The sequence below is a fragment of the Myotis brandtii genome, unplaced genomic scaffold (genome assembly GCF_000412655.1).
Source record: "Myotis brandtii unplaced genomic scaffold, ASM41265v1 scaffold123, whole genome shotgun sequence".
Taxonomy (NCBI): Eukaryota; Metazoa; Chordata; class Mammalia; order Chiroptera; family Vespertilionidae; genus Myotis; species Myotis brandtii.
The window spans coordinates 13147403-13163505 of NW_005354291.1; the positions used below are offsets into that span (position 1 = coordinate 13147403).

The 16103-nt window shown below is 42.5% G+C and overlaps 1 protein-coding gene across 10 annotated transcripts in view; it reads right to left on the minus strand.

Annotated features, from left to right (window-relative positions):
* The window catches only part of MAP7 (microtubule-associated protein 7), a 123983-nt gene that overhangs the window by 5086 nt on the left and 102794 nt on the right, over window positions 1–16103 (minus strand). For 9 of the 10 annotated variants that reach the window (XM_005859054.2, XM_014533867.1, XM_005859051.2 and 6 more), the window contains 8 exons: window positions 15319–15434; window positions 14724–15007; window positions 12479–12701; window positions 11233–11404; window positions 10886–10987; window positions 10247–10297; window positions 10082–10139; window positions 7296–7398 (listed from right to left, as the gene is read on the minus strand). In XM_005859054.2, the coding sequence (XP_005859116.1) occupies window positions 7296–7398; window positions 10082–10139; window positions 10247–10297; window positions 10886–10987; window positions 11233–11404; window positions 12479–12701; window positions 14724–15007; window positions 15319–15434 (1109 nt within the window). The remainder of the gene's footprint in view (window positions 1–7295; window positions 7399–10081; window positions 10140–10246; window positions 10298–10885; window positions 10988–11232; window positions 11405–12478; window positions 12702–14723; window positions 15008–15318; window positions 15435–16103) is intronic. The other variant, XM_005859053.2, reaches the window with a different exon arrangement.

A 16103-nucleotide genomic window follows, 5' to 3' on the forward strand; every position in this document is an offset into this window, starting at 1 on the left:
GGGGGACCGCTGGGTCCCCTTCTCTTGGACAGCGTCGGGGGACCGCTGGGTCGCCTTCTCCCGGACAGCGTCGGGGGACCGCTGGGTCGCCTTCTCCCGGACAGCGTCGGGGGACCGCTGGGTCGCCTTCTCCCGGACAGCGTCGGGGGACCGCTGGGTCGCCTTCTCCCGGACAGCGTCGGGGGACCGCTGGGTCGCCTTCTCCCGGACAGCGTCGGGGGACCGCTGGGTCGCCTTCTCCCGGACAGCGTCGGGGGACCGCTGGGTCGCCTTCTCCCGGACAGCGTCGGGGGACCGCTGGGTCGCCTTCTCCTGGACAGCGTCGGGGGACCGCTGGGTCGCGGCCTCCCGGACTTTGTCGGGGGATCGCTGGCTCTTGGCCACTCGGACTTTGTCGGGGGAGGCCTGGAGCGCAGCCACCCGGACTGCAGCGGAGAAATTCCGTGGCTCGGCCTGCTGGGCAGCGTTCTTCAGCGAGCCTGGAAGAAGAGCAGGTGAGGAGGCTGCACCTGTGTCCCCATACTCTCCCCCCCACAGGAGTCACCCGTAAGGGCTGCAGGGGTGGGGCCGAAATCTGAGAGCACGGGGTCCATTTGGGCTTCTAGATGCTTTGCAAAGAGGAAGCCCATTCCCGGCGGACTAAGAGGACGAGACCGCTGCCCGGCCACACCCAGGACGCATCAGGATCCCTCCCAAGTGAGCCAAGGTCTGCCCAGGCTTCCCCTCACTATTCCCGGCCCGCTACCTTGTGCCCGGAGTTGGCGGTGATAGTGAGCCAAGTTCATGATCATCTTGGACACATCCTTTTGGTAAGAAGGCCGGCCAAAGATCAGGATCTCAGCCTCGCCTTCGGGGTCCCACTGGTTAATGCTAAGCAGGGTCTGCAACACACACTCGACATGCGGAATGTGCTCTCTGCCGGGGCCGAAGATCGCTTCCACCAGACACGCCTCGAGGTGAACCATCTTCGGGCTCTTGAGGTACTCCGTGTGGAACCAGTAGGGCTGCTTGGCGTTGTCACCCAGCACCTGGAATGGCGCCCCGCCCCGCTGCTCCAGCTGCACGAGCGTGGGAAAGTGCTTGGTGGTGGCCATGCTGCGGCGGGACACGCAGACTGAGCTGGTGCAAGTGGGCCTGGCTATCCTAAAGCATTTCTGATTTGAATACAGGATGAGGCAAAAGTAGGTTTACAATTGTTCATATGAAAAAGAATACAATAATTAATAAATAATAACACAAGAATAAACTTTGTTTTGCATACTCACAAACCTACCTTTGTCCCACCCTGTATTTTGGTGCATTTTTAAGTATCAAACCTTTTCTTCTAGAAAAACAATTAAGATGCCTGTCCTAAGTATGTCACAAGGCACTACAAGGTACTTGGAAAAATTATTTATAAAAGAGCTATGAAAGAAAAACATAAAAATGTTACACAGACTCAGAGCATGATGGTGCTTTTCTGGCATTTCACCAAGGAGGGGAGAGGAGGTTTGGCATCATAGTAGTCTGCATGAGCACGCACATGCATGCACACACTCGCACACATGCTTAACACCTGCCCTTCCAAGTGCTTGGGCTGTCACACCCATCCTCCTACTTTTTCCCAGTACCAATGGGCTTTCTGTAACCAGGGAAACAGTCCTGATTCTCATCCCAAAGAAATTTTAAGAAGTTTTGGCACAAGATAAAGCAGAGAAATGCATCTGCAAAGCCCTCATTCCTTGGCCATCTCAACTGCCTTGCCCTTGTAGGCGGCATGTGCTAACAAGCTGCAATGGCAACGCCAACCCCAGACTTGTGTCAACAGCTGATTTCATTTCCCCCTCCCACTGCTACCTGGCCACCCCACCCATGCTTACTTGTCCGCAATTAGAGGAATAATTGCACCATATGCTTTGGGTAAGCAAGTATTAAATGTTCAGAGGACAATGACCTGCAGAAACTGTAACACTGAAACGGAAATCACTGGGGTTATGAATCTGTGTGTACTCTCAGAATAAGAGCACCAGCTTTTGAATTCCCCTGCTTTGTCCACTCTGGAGGTTGGAGCTGAATGCAAGACTCTTGAAGCCTGTGTACTTCGCTTGTTCAGTCCGAAATCCAGAAAAGAGGGCTGGGACCATGGCAGCAATCTGAGAGTTCATACCACTTATTGTAGCTAGGGCCTTATTTTTTCTTAATGTTTATTATCATGTTATAACAAATAATTTAAAAAGTGATAAATCTCTTTCTGTTTGAATGATAGGGGCTTGGGTATGTTACTTTTTTTAAAGTATATTTTATTGATTTTTTACTGAGAGGAAGGGAGAGGGATAGAGAGTTAGAAACATCAATCACCTGCCTCCTGCACACCTCCCACTGGGGATGTGCCCGCAACCAAGGTACATGCCCTTGACCGGAATCGAACCTGGGACCTTTCAGTCTGAAGGCTGACGCTCTATCCACTGAGCCAAACCGGTCAGAGCTATGTTACTTTTTAATTAGGCAAAAACGCCACAAAAAAACCAAAACCCTAAGTACAATGATAAACTCCTAAGATTTGGAGGAAAACCATTAGGTCAAACACCAAAATAACTACAAATCCCTTACTTGAGAGAAGAAACATTTGATTGAAGAGCTAGCCCCCTAGGGCTAAGAACAGCATAAAATGTCTTCTGGGGTATTAGGACCGTAAGACAGTAGCCTGTTACAGCCATGAGTTTTTGGCTTCTAGAATAGAGATTCTCAGCTGGGCGTGGAAGAATCTATCAGAATGATATGAGAAATTTGAAGAAATTTCCTGCCTTGCCCCTTGTGTTTACACATTTACCCTTTGTTTCCAGTTCTAAAGCAAGTTTCCTATTCACAAGAAAACACTCTCCTCCCTCAATGGGCACTTTCCTCTACAAAAACTCCCTCAAGAACCAAAAAGGGCTTCTGGAGAAGAATCATCCTTGCTCAGGTTTACATATTTCTTTGAAAACTGGCCAGAATTTTGATAACACCAATCTTCTTCAATTCTACCTATTATTAGTAGGGAGCCTGTCAGACAAGGATAATGGTCTTCAGGCTTTAAAAGGATTGCACATCAAAAGCTAAGAGCCAAAGAAACCAGAGAGGCTAGCCATGTGACTCAGGACCCTCAAGGTCAGGAGGAAGGTTCAGGGAGTTTCTCTGCTCCAGGAACTGCTGCTCCTCCCAGCTACAAGCGCAACCTTAGGAGGACATTACCACATCTCTGGGGGTGGGTATGGCGAGTGTAACCTAGTTTACAGCATTCGTTTATTTTTTCTTGGAGAGAAAGCAAATCAATGTATTAGGTACAGGAGACATTAGGAAAAGCAAAACTTCTCCCAGTCTGAACTAAAGGTATTCATTCTAAGGAGTGGAATTTTCTAGTGAAAACAAACCGGACCACAATGCTGATAGCATTTGTCATGGTGGATTTCCCAGAGTACTGACCACATCAAGGTGTTTGGAAGGGGCCCTGGGAATCTCCAATTTGTGATTTAATTCATGGCAGACAAGCTGGAGGCATCTACAACTCTACATTGGGTATACAGTAGGGTATTTAATGCATATGTTGAATCATTATCAGGACTATGGAATGCTTCATTAAACATAATGCACTGAAGTGAAAAACTATGACTTTGATGAGTGATTTCAAGGTCACCTTGAAATTGGGAATAAAAAAGAACATAATAGATGTGACTTACTTGTAATTTTAAAGTGTTTAACGGGGTTTCAGATGCAAAACTGTTTAAAAATGAGTGTCCCCACTGAAACAGAGCGAATGTGTACTCATGAATAGGAAACTGCCTTAGGGAAGGGTATTAGAGGGAGGTATAAGCAGGTCCTTCTCTAGATGGAAGAGTATGAGTGGCAGAGAGCCCGAGGATCGGTGCTAAGACTGGTTTAATAATAATCTAGAAGGTGTGCAGGATGAAAAATGTAAGTATGCAAATATGGTTTATTCTGGGAAATGCTAGTCATAAGAATAACCCCTTGAGGATAGGAGGGAAAATCATTCAACACAGGCAAGGTAAAAGCAGTGAGTTTAAAGAACTCTGCGATGAACCATCCTTAAAAGATCGTGGGCTGTCAGTCACAATGAAAGTAACAGATCTTGGAATCACTGTAAACTGTTTCCTGGTGACACTGAGTCCTTGTTTTGATGGTGAAAGCATCAAATGTGAGGCATAGAAAGATGGGATACCAGATACAACACAAGAGCATTTTTCTACAATGTCACAGTGCAGCTACACCCAGTCAGTGTACTGTGTGTCTTTTGGACACCGCACCTTAGAAGCATAAATAAGCACGTGTTTGTGCACTTCTTTTGATGTATTTGTTAATACAAGAGGTGATGCAAAGTGAAAATATAGATTTTTCAAGATTGATATGGATAAATTTAAGGAAGATAAATTTAAAAATAATGAAGGGAAGCAGAGTTTCTTAGGCTACATATCACAAAGTTTGTGTCCCAAGCAATGGAGAATAAACTTAGCGAGCACAGTAAGAATTCCTTACAGGCCAGGGTCATTCAGTAATGGGTGGTGTTTTTCTAGGTGACATCCAAATCTCTATGAATTTTTACAAATTTATGTTTTTACTGACAATTTTTTAAATCAATAGAAGAATAGTATGATGATAAATAGGGCTGACTGTCACAAAGCTGAGTGTTAGTGCATAGTGCTCCATTTTGCATTTGTACTCAGAGTATACTGATAAGAGGTGGTATCAGCTTATGTGACAAGGGCTAAGGACAAATGAACTAGGTTCACTGGGGAAATAAACATTGTGTTAGTGCCAGGTAAAAAAGTCAAGTGCCATCATGGCACACTATCTGAGGAGATCTGAGGTTTTAGAGCAGATTAAATAGAGAAACGCAATGGGTGAAATGAATCATCAGCAAGTCTCGGTAGCATAAGCATCCCTAAAGCAAAAGGGCTTGATCAGTACCACATGTATAAGGTTGACTTAATTCCAGAAAAATAGCATTCTTCACAATAAATGACTTGTTGAATTTGAATGTTCTTGGTCTAAGCAGTGTTATTTTATTTTTAATCCTCATCCTAGAAAATGTTTTACTTTTTGTAGAGAGGAGAAGGGAGAAAAGAAAAGAGGGAGAAAGATTGATGTATGAGAGAAACATCTATCGGTTGCCTCTCCCATGCTCCCCCACTGGGGATCGAACCCACAACCTAGACATGTGCCCTGACCAGGAATTGAACCAGCAACATTTCAGTGCATGGGACAATGCTCCAACCAACTGAACCACACTGGCCAGGGCTAAGCAGTGTTATTTTTAACTTCAATTTGTGATTTGTTGTTCTGGCTTTCCAGATAAATAATAGCTATCGAAATTTTAAGCCTAAATTTATATTTGTAAGAATAAAGTAACTCTTGGATAGTTTCATTTTCCTTTAAAGGGGAGACACACTGGAACCAAAGGATTAAATTTGTTAAGGTGATTCTTGTATTATATCCTAATGTTTATATTTGGATACTAATCTGGATCTGCCTGTATTGTTAAGTGAAAGAATAGAAAAAGTATACGCTTGTATTTCTCTTGGTTGTTTGATCATCTTACATGCATGACAAAGGACAATTTATTACTTGGGTAAAGATGCATGACACCAGTAAGTGCATAGTGCTGTATGCTTAAATTATAAATTGTGTGTGGAGGAGGCTAAAAGAAAAGAATTTTATTATCCATACTAGCAGCCTGGTGCATGAAAATTCATGCACTGGAGGGGGGTTCCCTCAGCCTGGCCTGCTCCCTCTCACAGTCCGGGAGCCCTCAGGGATGGGAGGTGACCTGGCGATCAGGGGAAGGCAATGCCCCATCACACCTCTGCTGCTGCCACTGCCGGCAGCACAAGCCTCGGCCAGCCCTGGGTGGCTGGGGGGCTGAGGGGACTGGGGGTACTCTGGAGGCAGGCGCATGGAGCAGCCTGACTGGGCTAAGGGGACTGGGCGCTGCCATCTTGTGGCTGTGGGCATCGCCATCTTTAAGGGTGGGGAAGTCAATTAGCATATTCCCTCTTTATTAGATAGGATCATTTTACATAGTAAATTTATGTTTCAGGTTCTTATATAATGATTAGTAACTTGGTGATTTTACCTTTGAAGAGAGTCAGTTAATGTATCAACTAACTTAGGTTACACAGTGGCTTAAATGAGCCTATTCTTTATCATAATGATGGTGTTCACTCTGTGATGCTTTTTATTCCTTTCTAAGAATCTCTGAAATCAACGAACATAAATTACAGCAGTTGGGAACAAATATTTTATTTGAAGAACGATCTGTAACTAAAAGAATAAAATACCATTTAACCTCCATGTTAGGTAATTATGACAATAAATTTACTCAACATAATTGAAAGCTTATCATTAAGATCTCTCTCAGGAAAATCATTATCTTTGGTGTTATAGTGGGCAAAATAACAAATATTTCACTGTCACAGAAAGATGTTAATAGATATGATTTGTGGACATCTTCGGATGACATCTTTTCATTGCTGTCAATCATGCCATAAAATGTGTAGTGTGCATTTTTAGATTTTAAAAAATTAACTTGAGGACTGTCAATTTTCTGATGGTAGCAGAGATTCTGGCATTAGAAACTGGAAAACTCATTAAATAATTAAATTCTGAAAACGAAAATAAGTCATAGCTGAACATTTGAACATTATTACAGCTATTTCTCAAGTTCTCCATGATTATGTTATTAGCTACCGCTATGACTGCTCCCATTTTTCATTTTTGAGTGTGCTCTTATGATGTTGTCGATATAAATGCAAGGAAAGAGAAAGGCAATCTTTCAACACATGCTCCTTTCTTGACTGTTAGCAACTGTTTGAATCTTCAATAAACCCCACTACTACTAACATAGCATAAGAATTACTGGTATAGAAATTAATTTTACTATGGAACAAACACTGCCTCATTAAATATTATAGTAAAAATACAGTTGTTATATACCATTAAAGGGTGTGCATATGGTCTAAGATCATGTTAAATATAAACAGAGAAAAGTAAATTATTCCTTGTAATTTTCTTTAATAGTCACACAAAACCCTCACTATCATATTTAAAGATGCAAAAAAATATTTTTTTAAAATATTTTCCCTTTCTCACAGAATTACTAACTCAACCAAAAATTAATGAACCTAGATAAAAATAAATCCTAATGTTAAAACTCTGAAATCCCATCAGGCCCAGGAAATTCTGGTGGGGCTGGGTGGGGGTTAAAAACAGTAGTGTCTGTCCTAATGGATATCAGTAAAAAAGGCCCCAATTGCTTGACTCACCTTTCCACAGTCACTTTTGATTGGTGTGAGGTAACCATATGTGGGCTGGCTGCTGGGTCTCCATTTCCTGGAGAGTTCATCATACCGGGAAGTGCAGAGACTGCTGAACGTGGCAAAGAAGATGGAACAAAGGGTTATTAGTACCCTACTGTCAAACCCACACCCCAGGAGCTAGAATGCCTGATTTAGGTACTGGCTCTGCTAGTTATCAGCTGTGTGACGTTGGGCAAGTGACAAACTCTCTGTGCCTCAGTTTCCTCACGGATAGTGCCTACCTCATAGGCTACTGTGAGAAGTAAATGTATTAGCACATGCAAAGTACTCAGAATGGTTTCCGGCACATTGTAAGTGTGAAAACCAGTGTTATTACTTTTGCTTGCACTAAATTGACTTTGGACAAAAGGTATGTAATACTAAAAGCAAAGCAATTGATGACGATTGCAGTAAGCTGACTTGATTAGACTGTCGCTGAACATCTTTACTGAAGGACTTGTAACAAAGGACCGTGAAATACCTTCAGTGATAAAAAATATGTTTTAAAACTCAGTTTGATTCTAGTCACACTTAGAATGTTAGGGATTTCATGAACATTACCTGATTATGCCACCTTATTATTCAATGCTCAATGTCAGAGTCCAGCGTAAGCCAGCATTATTGACGGCTGACTCTAAAATTGGGGACAGGGTTACTGAACATCTGGTAAACCTTCACAGAGGTCAGAGTTGCAGGGAAATTTGTGGCAGTTGATGGTTTTAGTTTGATGTGAGAGAATAACTGAGATAATTCTAAAGAAGTGTTATTTCAACAGCCTGGCACAAATTTAATAACACTGTCAGAGGTACAAAGAGTCTGAATACTGAAGTAAAGAAGTGATTGCTAACTTTAAAAGCTGCCAACATTTGCAAAGCTGGTAATAGGCAGCTTCGGAGAAGACTTCGGATGGGTCTGTAAACTCACCTGCCTGCCCGCCCACCCTAGAATTCTTTTTGGAGCACTGGTAACACCACTCAGCCCTCAACCAGATGTGGGACCAAGAGAGGAGAAATACTAGTTAGCCAGATAATCTCAGGCCTCTTTTTAGTGGTATTAACTCAAACCAATTTTTTATGAGTATTGATAAATAAAGATATAACAACTGACAAGTTTAACCTTCTTTCTTGCCTTTTGTTCATTCTCGGATTGAGGTATAAAGAATACTTGAAAGAATTGATAAAGGAACAGCAGGGAGGGGAAAGATGAACAATTAACAATAGGGAGCCAGGCCATGCACACACTATAGCATCAGCCCTCAAATAATCCTGAGCTGGTGCAATTTACATCCTGGTACCCTCATTCTGATGGCTCACTGGGTGCTATGCCTACGTACAGCCTATCTAGTACAACATTCTCGAAGATACCTGCTAAAAATGCAATGGTATAAATATGTAACCACTAGGGCTACTCTCCAAACAAATACAATTAGGGCATCTTTAGCAGAGCATGAAAACCCCACTATAAAGCAATTATGACCAGAGAAACTAGGTAGTTTCTATTGAAATAAAACCTAATTCCACAATACAAATATTTTACATTTGAAAACCCCCAGAACTGACAGAGAATGTTTTTTCACATAAATACTTTCATTTGATCTTTACTCTGATCTTGACAAATAAACAGAAAAAGAAACTGAGGTATCTCTGGCCCTTTCTTTTCATATTGATATTACGGATGAGGACAGAGGAAGACTTGAATGAAGAGCTACCTACAATTACCCATATGTACAATCATGAAAACCATGTGGGGTCATGGAGGGAACAGAATTAGCAGCTGGTGACTTGGATTCCAGCTGTGCAACCTGGCCTGTCATGCAATGTGAGTGCCCTTGGGAGGTAGGGACCTGCCTGTCTTGGTCACACTGAAACCTAGCACCTACTACTGGGCCTGGCACATAGCAGGTCTCTGACAATGCTGTTGACGCCAAGATAAAGCACCTCTCCCTCACAAGGCTGCAGTGGAAATTCAATAAGCAAATGCATACATGATGTACCTGACACAGGAAGGGCATTTAGTAAATACTAACTGAATCTGAGTACTAAAACACTAAGCTTATTTCTACTTGAACCAAATCTGGTTTAAAATCACCAAGAAATTCATCTGTCTGTCTATACCATATGAATAACTTTCTAATGAAACTTTAACAGATTTTTAAAATCTTAACTCTATCCTAAAGTCAGAACTAAAAGAAATAATATTTAAATTCCTTTTTGAGAATTGCCATAAGTACAATTTATCAAAAATATGTATATTTAAATGAAATTTAATTTTGTAAATGCAAAGAAAAAAGTTTGTGTGTACACATATATACATATCTACCTATGTAGCCATATATAGGGATATATATACAGATATATACAAATCTATACACACACACACACACACACACACACACAATATATCTACCTATATAGCCATATATAGGTATATATACAGATATATACAAATCTATACATATATACACGAGCACGCACACACACACACACACACACACACACAGATATATAGAAGACTAAAATGGTTTAAGATATTAAGTACTTCATTTGTGTATAAACAAATGTGAAAAAACATCGTCCAGAAATGCTAGAGAGAGTTTTACACAGGGAAAAATGTGTAGACTAGATGACATACACCTGAGCTTCTGTGGATCAATGATATCTTTTTGTTTTTTTTAGTCAACCAATGACCATCTTGACCTCTAGAAAGTCAATTCAAAAATTCTATATTTGAATTGAGTTTTTTGAAATAAATACCTGTTCCTCCAGTGAGAGCTCCCTTGGCTATATCTCCATTTCTCTGATCAACAGTTTTCTACCAAAGAAAATAAGGAAAAAGACTTTTTAATGTTAAAGTTACAAGTGAAGTCAAGAAAAATAAAATAATCCATTAAGAAGAGCTAAAAATGACCATCTCAATACCTTATCTGTAGCTTCTGTCCTCCTGGTTCTTTTCATAATCTCCTCAAGTCGCTATAAGAAAGGAAGAATTGAAGGAACAGATCAGATATAGGAAGAAAGCTGGCATGGCACATTTCCCTTACTAAGCAAATAGCAGGTCATTAAAACACATCTGTTATTTTGAAAAATATAATGCTCCTTGCTTTGTCTTAATTGGAGTTATTCCAAAATGTTAGAACTGCCTTAAACCATATGAATTGGACCTAACTTTTTGAAGGGTGAACTATAAATGGTGATTTCTTTGGAGGAAATTTTTAAAAAAAAAGATTTAATATATTTTTATTGATTTCAGAGAGGAAGGAAGAGAGAGAGGAAAACATCAATGATGAGAGAGAAGCATTGATCGGCTGCCTCCTGCATGCCCCCCACTGGGGATCAAGCTACAACCTGGAACCAGGACTCCTGGTTCATAGGTTGACGCTCAACCACTGAGTCACGCCGGCGGGCTGGAGGAGGTTTTTAATATTGAGAGTTACTTTAGTTTATCCGGAATGGGCAGAACACGTTTGTTTTCTGATGGCAATAAGCTAGTCTCTAGATCTTTAGATGGCTTCCAGTCTAGAAGGAATCAGAACCCTTAGAGTCCCAGGCTTCCGCTACCTTCTTTCTCTCCAGGCGCTCCTGCTCTTCTCTCTGGAAATGCTTCTCCCGTTCCTGCCGGGCCTTCTCTGCTTCCTCACGAACACGAGCTTCTTCTTCTTTCTAGAAACAAGAAGTGGGCAGGTGCTTCTTACAAACAGGCTGGCTCGGTCTGCTGCCCCAATCTCTCGGGGCGCCCAGGGAGGCAAGAGAGCAGGTGGACAAAGTGCAGAAAATGAGAGCACGCACAAGACTCAGAGCAATTCTAACGATCCACTGCCCATGTTCCTCTGCTCATCGGGGATGACCCCTGCCCATCCCGGCAAGGGGCTGCCCTGAGCTGTGTGCCCGGCGCCCAGGGACCCCACCTGTTTCTGCAGACGCTCCGCCTCCTCCCGCTCGCGCTGCTCGCGCTCCTCCGCCTGCCTCCGCAGCTGCTCGGCCCTCTCCCGGGCCTGCTCCGCTTCCAGCCGGCGGGCTTCTTCCTCCCGGCGACTTCTCTCTTCGGCCACCCTTTGAGCCAATTCCTCTCTCTTTTGTCTGGAGAAAGAGAAAAACAGAACAAAGATATGTGAGGGGAAATCCTTGGAGAGAGGGGCTCCGCAGTATGGCTACTGCCTGGACATTTGGTTCAGAGTCTGGCAGAAAAGTCCTCACGGGATGCATTCCCTGCTGTTCAGAGACAAACTGTGAAGGCACCTTACTCTTCCTCATCATCTTCCCAGTCTCCTGTTGCCTTGTGGCAAATGCAACCGTGTATATGTGGGAAAGAGCTGGCTTTGTAAAAGAATCTGCAATTTAACTACCTCTAAAGGCTGAAACTTATTTGAGGCTCCCTTGCCCCCCTCTCCCCCCAAATCTTTGTCAATAAACAAAGGTCAGGATGTTCTGTCACAGGACAGGAGGAAGACGGCCTAGCACGTCCTGTCCGGACCAAGCTCCAAGACAGCCCATCCTCCCAGGGTGCAGTTCTGCTTATTTGAAGAACAATTATGTTGACATTAGCCTTACTAGCCCCAGAAGGAGACCAACTAAGCAAACTGTCCTTGGCAATACTGTCTGGCAGGCAATCACCAGGCACTAACTATCTCTCCCAGCCACCCTCTAAGAGGACTTGTATCTGGAAAAAAGAAAACATGAACTTTTACTATTCAGCTTTAAAATGATAATTAGAAAGGTAATGAAGAAATATGGAGATTAGATATATGTTAAGTAAACAAACAAACCCAGCCTTGTACAATTGTATCTCTACTGTAGCTATAAGTATGTAAATATATATGTGTGTATATACTTATGTATGAAAAACTATAACTAACTGTACACTATTCACAGAGACTAGAAAGGATTATTCAAAATCGACACAATTATTGAAAACTGGTTAAGATCGTGGATTTTTTTTTCTTTAAATCTTTCTTCATTAATGTTGTTGTATTGTCAGTATAATAAGAAAATGCGATTTTAAAAAATCAATAGTTACAGGAACACCAGGTAAGAGTAAGTCGGAAATAGTCCCGTTCACCTTTCTCACTGCTACCATCTCTTCTCTCACAAACTGAAGACTGAATCCAAGTTATCAAGGTGTCCCTATATCACTTAGCAATGCCACTGCTTTACCTTTCAAGCTCTTCCCTCTCCCTCTTTTCCCTTTCCTCCTTCTCTCTCTGCTCTCGGGCCAGCCGCCTCTTCTCAGCTAGCAGCCTTGTGGCCTCTTCTGGGTCGGTGGTGCCTGCCGAGGTCTTAGGAGAAGCACTGGCAGTCACAGTTGATGATGGTACTGGGACTGTCGCTGGGACGGAGGCTGGAGTGGGGGCTGGGGCTGGGGCTGGGGCTGGAACAACTGTAGAAAAAGATACAAGGAGAAAACCAATTGGAAACAAAACCCAATAAACAAAACAAAAACTAGCATTCCCTACACCCCAGACCTAGAATTCATCGTTATAAAAGAAAACGGAATATTTATTACTGTGTGTTCTCACAGTTTCACTGTATTCTATCTGTAACCAAGCAACAGATAACAAAAAGCTGCATGTGTATGTGAGACATCCAACAAAGCTGACACTTTTCAACAAGTCTAATTTTTATACAAGTTAAATCAGTTAAGAACATGTGTCATGTCGAATGTGTACTGAGCATAGAGCCTCACATTAGGTTCTGTGGGAAGTTATACCCTGAGCAAAAAGAAGGTGAGATCTTCCATTTGCCTTTGATTAAAATTTAAAAATCCTTCTCTTTAGTGACCATTCCTTACTAGAGGATAAAGCTGATCATCCTCAGCATCCATGCCACAAGCCAGACTCAGGCCGGGAAGATAAGACCCAATGAAGATGTCCCTCTTGTCTACTCAGAGCTGTGTCCAGGTGGGAGGCAGGAGGAGCCAAGGGCCACTTGAGGAGCTGGCACTCCTATACCTTACACATCCCGGTCCTCACTGTCAATCCTGATGCCAAGATGCAGGATGGGAGCAGAAATTCTCTGACCTTATTCAGATGCAGGAAAATGACCTAGAGAGCTAGCACAGCAGGCAGTCCCACACAGAGGCACCGCGAAGAGTGCGCTCCTGGCACCGACCATTCCAGATGCTCCTGTCAAGATTTACATTTCTCCTTCCACACCCACAGGTTTTTCTTAAGCTCAAGCCTCTCTTTGGCCTTTCTCTTCTCCTTTGCATGCAAACAAACACTGGACTCCTCCATTCTCTAACAACCCTATTCGTCTTGAGCCATCAATTCTTTCTTTGCTCCTACCCTCAATCTTCAAATTATCTTCAAATTAAGTGTTAAGGAGAAAACTTCTGAATAAAGGCAATTTTCAACAAGAAATACTGAATTCCTAGGTCCAGGTGATTTCAAACTTCTAAATAACATCTGGTTAGCTGGGAAGAGATGAGATCCACTGGATCTTCTGAAAAAAAAAATAAAATTCTAACTTCTGTCAAACACACGGGCTAAGCCAGTGGTCCTTAAACTCCAGAAGCACAGGAATAGGATAACTGGCCACTCTGTATTTTACCTGGCAATCCTGCACAGGAGTCACCTGGAGAACTTAGTATCTTTTTGAGTCCTTGGATCCCCCACATATTCTGATTCAGTAGGTTTGATGTAGAGCCAGGCTCCTGAAGTTTGGAACGTCATAGATATGGTGGTTTAAAAATACCTGCACAAATTCTTTGACAATCCTCCCTTTAAATGGTGGAGACTAATCCCCTCCACTTGAGTGTGAGTTGAACCTAGGGCCTTGCTTTCAATGACCAGAACATGACAGAAATAGTGATTTTTGTGTCTTCTAAAACTAGGCATAAAAGATACTGTGGATTCCTCCTGATTCTCTCTCTTAGATCACTCAGCTTATGGAAAAGCCAGCAGAGCAAGCAGACAAATTGTGAGGACATCAAGCAACCCTATGGGGAGGTTCACATGTCATGCAGCCGAGGCCACCTGCCAATAGCCATGTGTATGAGCCATCCTCCAATAATCAGGCTAAGCTGCTTCCAAATTTCTGACCGAGACTCTGTGTGGTATAAAAATTGTTGATTTAAGCTGTACAGTGTTAAGATAATTTGTAACACAGCAACAGATAACACAAGTAATTCTGATGCTGGAGTTCTGAAGACCACATTTTGTGAAAATAATAAAGGAGTTAAAAACCATAACTGAATTAATATGCTATGGCTCGTCCAACAGTAGGGCTTTGGATGTACAATTCTACTTTCTTTATAGGTAAGAAAACTATACTTAAGAAAAGGTCCCACAATTAGCCTCAGAATAAAATTTCTAATTCCCCCAAAGGGGGATAAAAAGGGCAGGAGAAAAGGGGAAAGAGCAAGCAACCCATATTCCACCACAAGTGGGTTGATTCTTACCAGAGGCATCCTCTGATTCACCAGCTGTCCCCTCTTCAGCTGTGGCTTCTTCCACCTTCACTAGAGGTATTCGACCCTTTAGTGGGGGCTCATTGGCAACTTTCTGAGGTTCCTTCTCGGGGTCTTTTCTCTCAGGTTCCACTCTGACTTCCCTCTTGACAGGGCGGATGTTGCCAGGGGATGGGGGCCGGACCTGAGCAGGGGTAGCTTTGACTGGTCCGGGAGGCAAGGAAGATGTAGGTCTGGGTGTGCCAGGCAAATGAGGAAGGGACTTGGATGGGAGCCTGGGAAACAAACACACAACATGAAGAGGAGGGAACATGCCAGAACAGGCTTGCCAGAATCTCCATTCCCCGAGCCCCTTATCATATAATATGGAAAAGAAATGAAGGTATTTAGCCTTGTATATTTGTCTTTTATGTGACAAATGCAGAAATATTCACGTTAAAGGCCCATACCAGTTTTCTTTAAGAAACAAATGTTATTCCCTAAGTTAAGGTTGAACCGTGTAGGGGGAACAGCTTCCTTTCAGGGGACAGAGGCTACCACTTCTCCAGCATGGAGCAACCCCGCCAGCCTCTTCCATGCCACTTACCACAGTCGGGGGGAAGCTGGTGATCTGGCTTTGGGATGAGATGGAGACAAAGCCCTTCGGATGCCGGATGTGCGGTGGAAGGGTACGTTTTCTCTCTCCCTCTCTCTTTTATGGCCCTAAGTTCAGAGAAACACAATAATTAGATTTTTTCCCCATGCGTCAGACAACCCAACTCAGGGTATTCAGCAATGGAGCTGCAATCCATGGAGTCACATTTTAGATATTTTCTAACCTTCCTTATATATCTCCATTCCACCCCAAACAAAAGGCCTGTGTTAGCTTTAAAGCAAACATTATACTAAAGCCACATACTGTGACACTAATAAGAAGGTTCTTGATGTGTGATTTGGATTTACATTTGTAAGAAAAAAAATACACTTATATTTTTAGAAAGCACCTGTACTTTGTGTCTAAAATTACTGGGAGCAAATAATCTGGTTTAACCCACACAAGTGTCAAAATAGAAGTCACTTCCAGTCTCCCCCACCCCAATTTTTAATTAAAATACACTTTATATCTTTAAATTCTTTAACACTTTTCTGGAACATACCATAGCTCAATCTTTTTTTTTTTAATTTACATGTCAGCTATATCAGACTTTAATTAATATTTTTATATGGATGTTATAGTAACAAGTTCTTACTCACTTAGTGTCTTTCTGCTCTTGAAGAAAAAGTCAGGTTCAAGGTGAGGAATTTTAGCTATTTTTAGTTGTCTTCACTAGGGACGAAAATGTAATCTGAGGGTGGGCCAAAACATCAGCCCTCCCCTGACTGACAACCAGG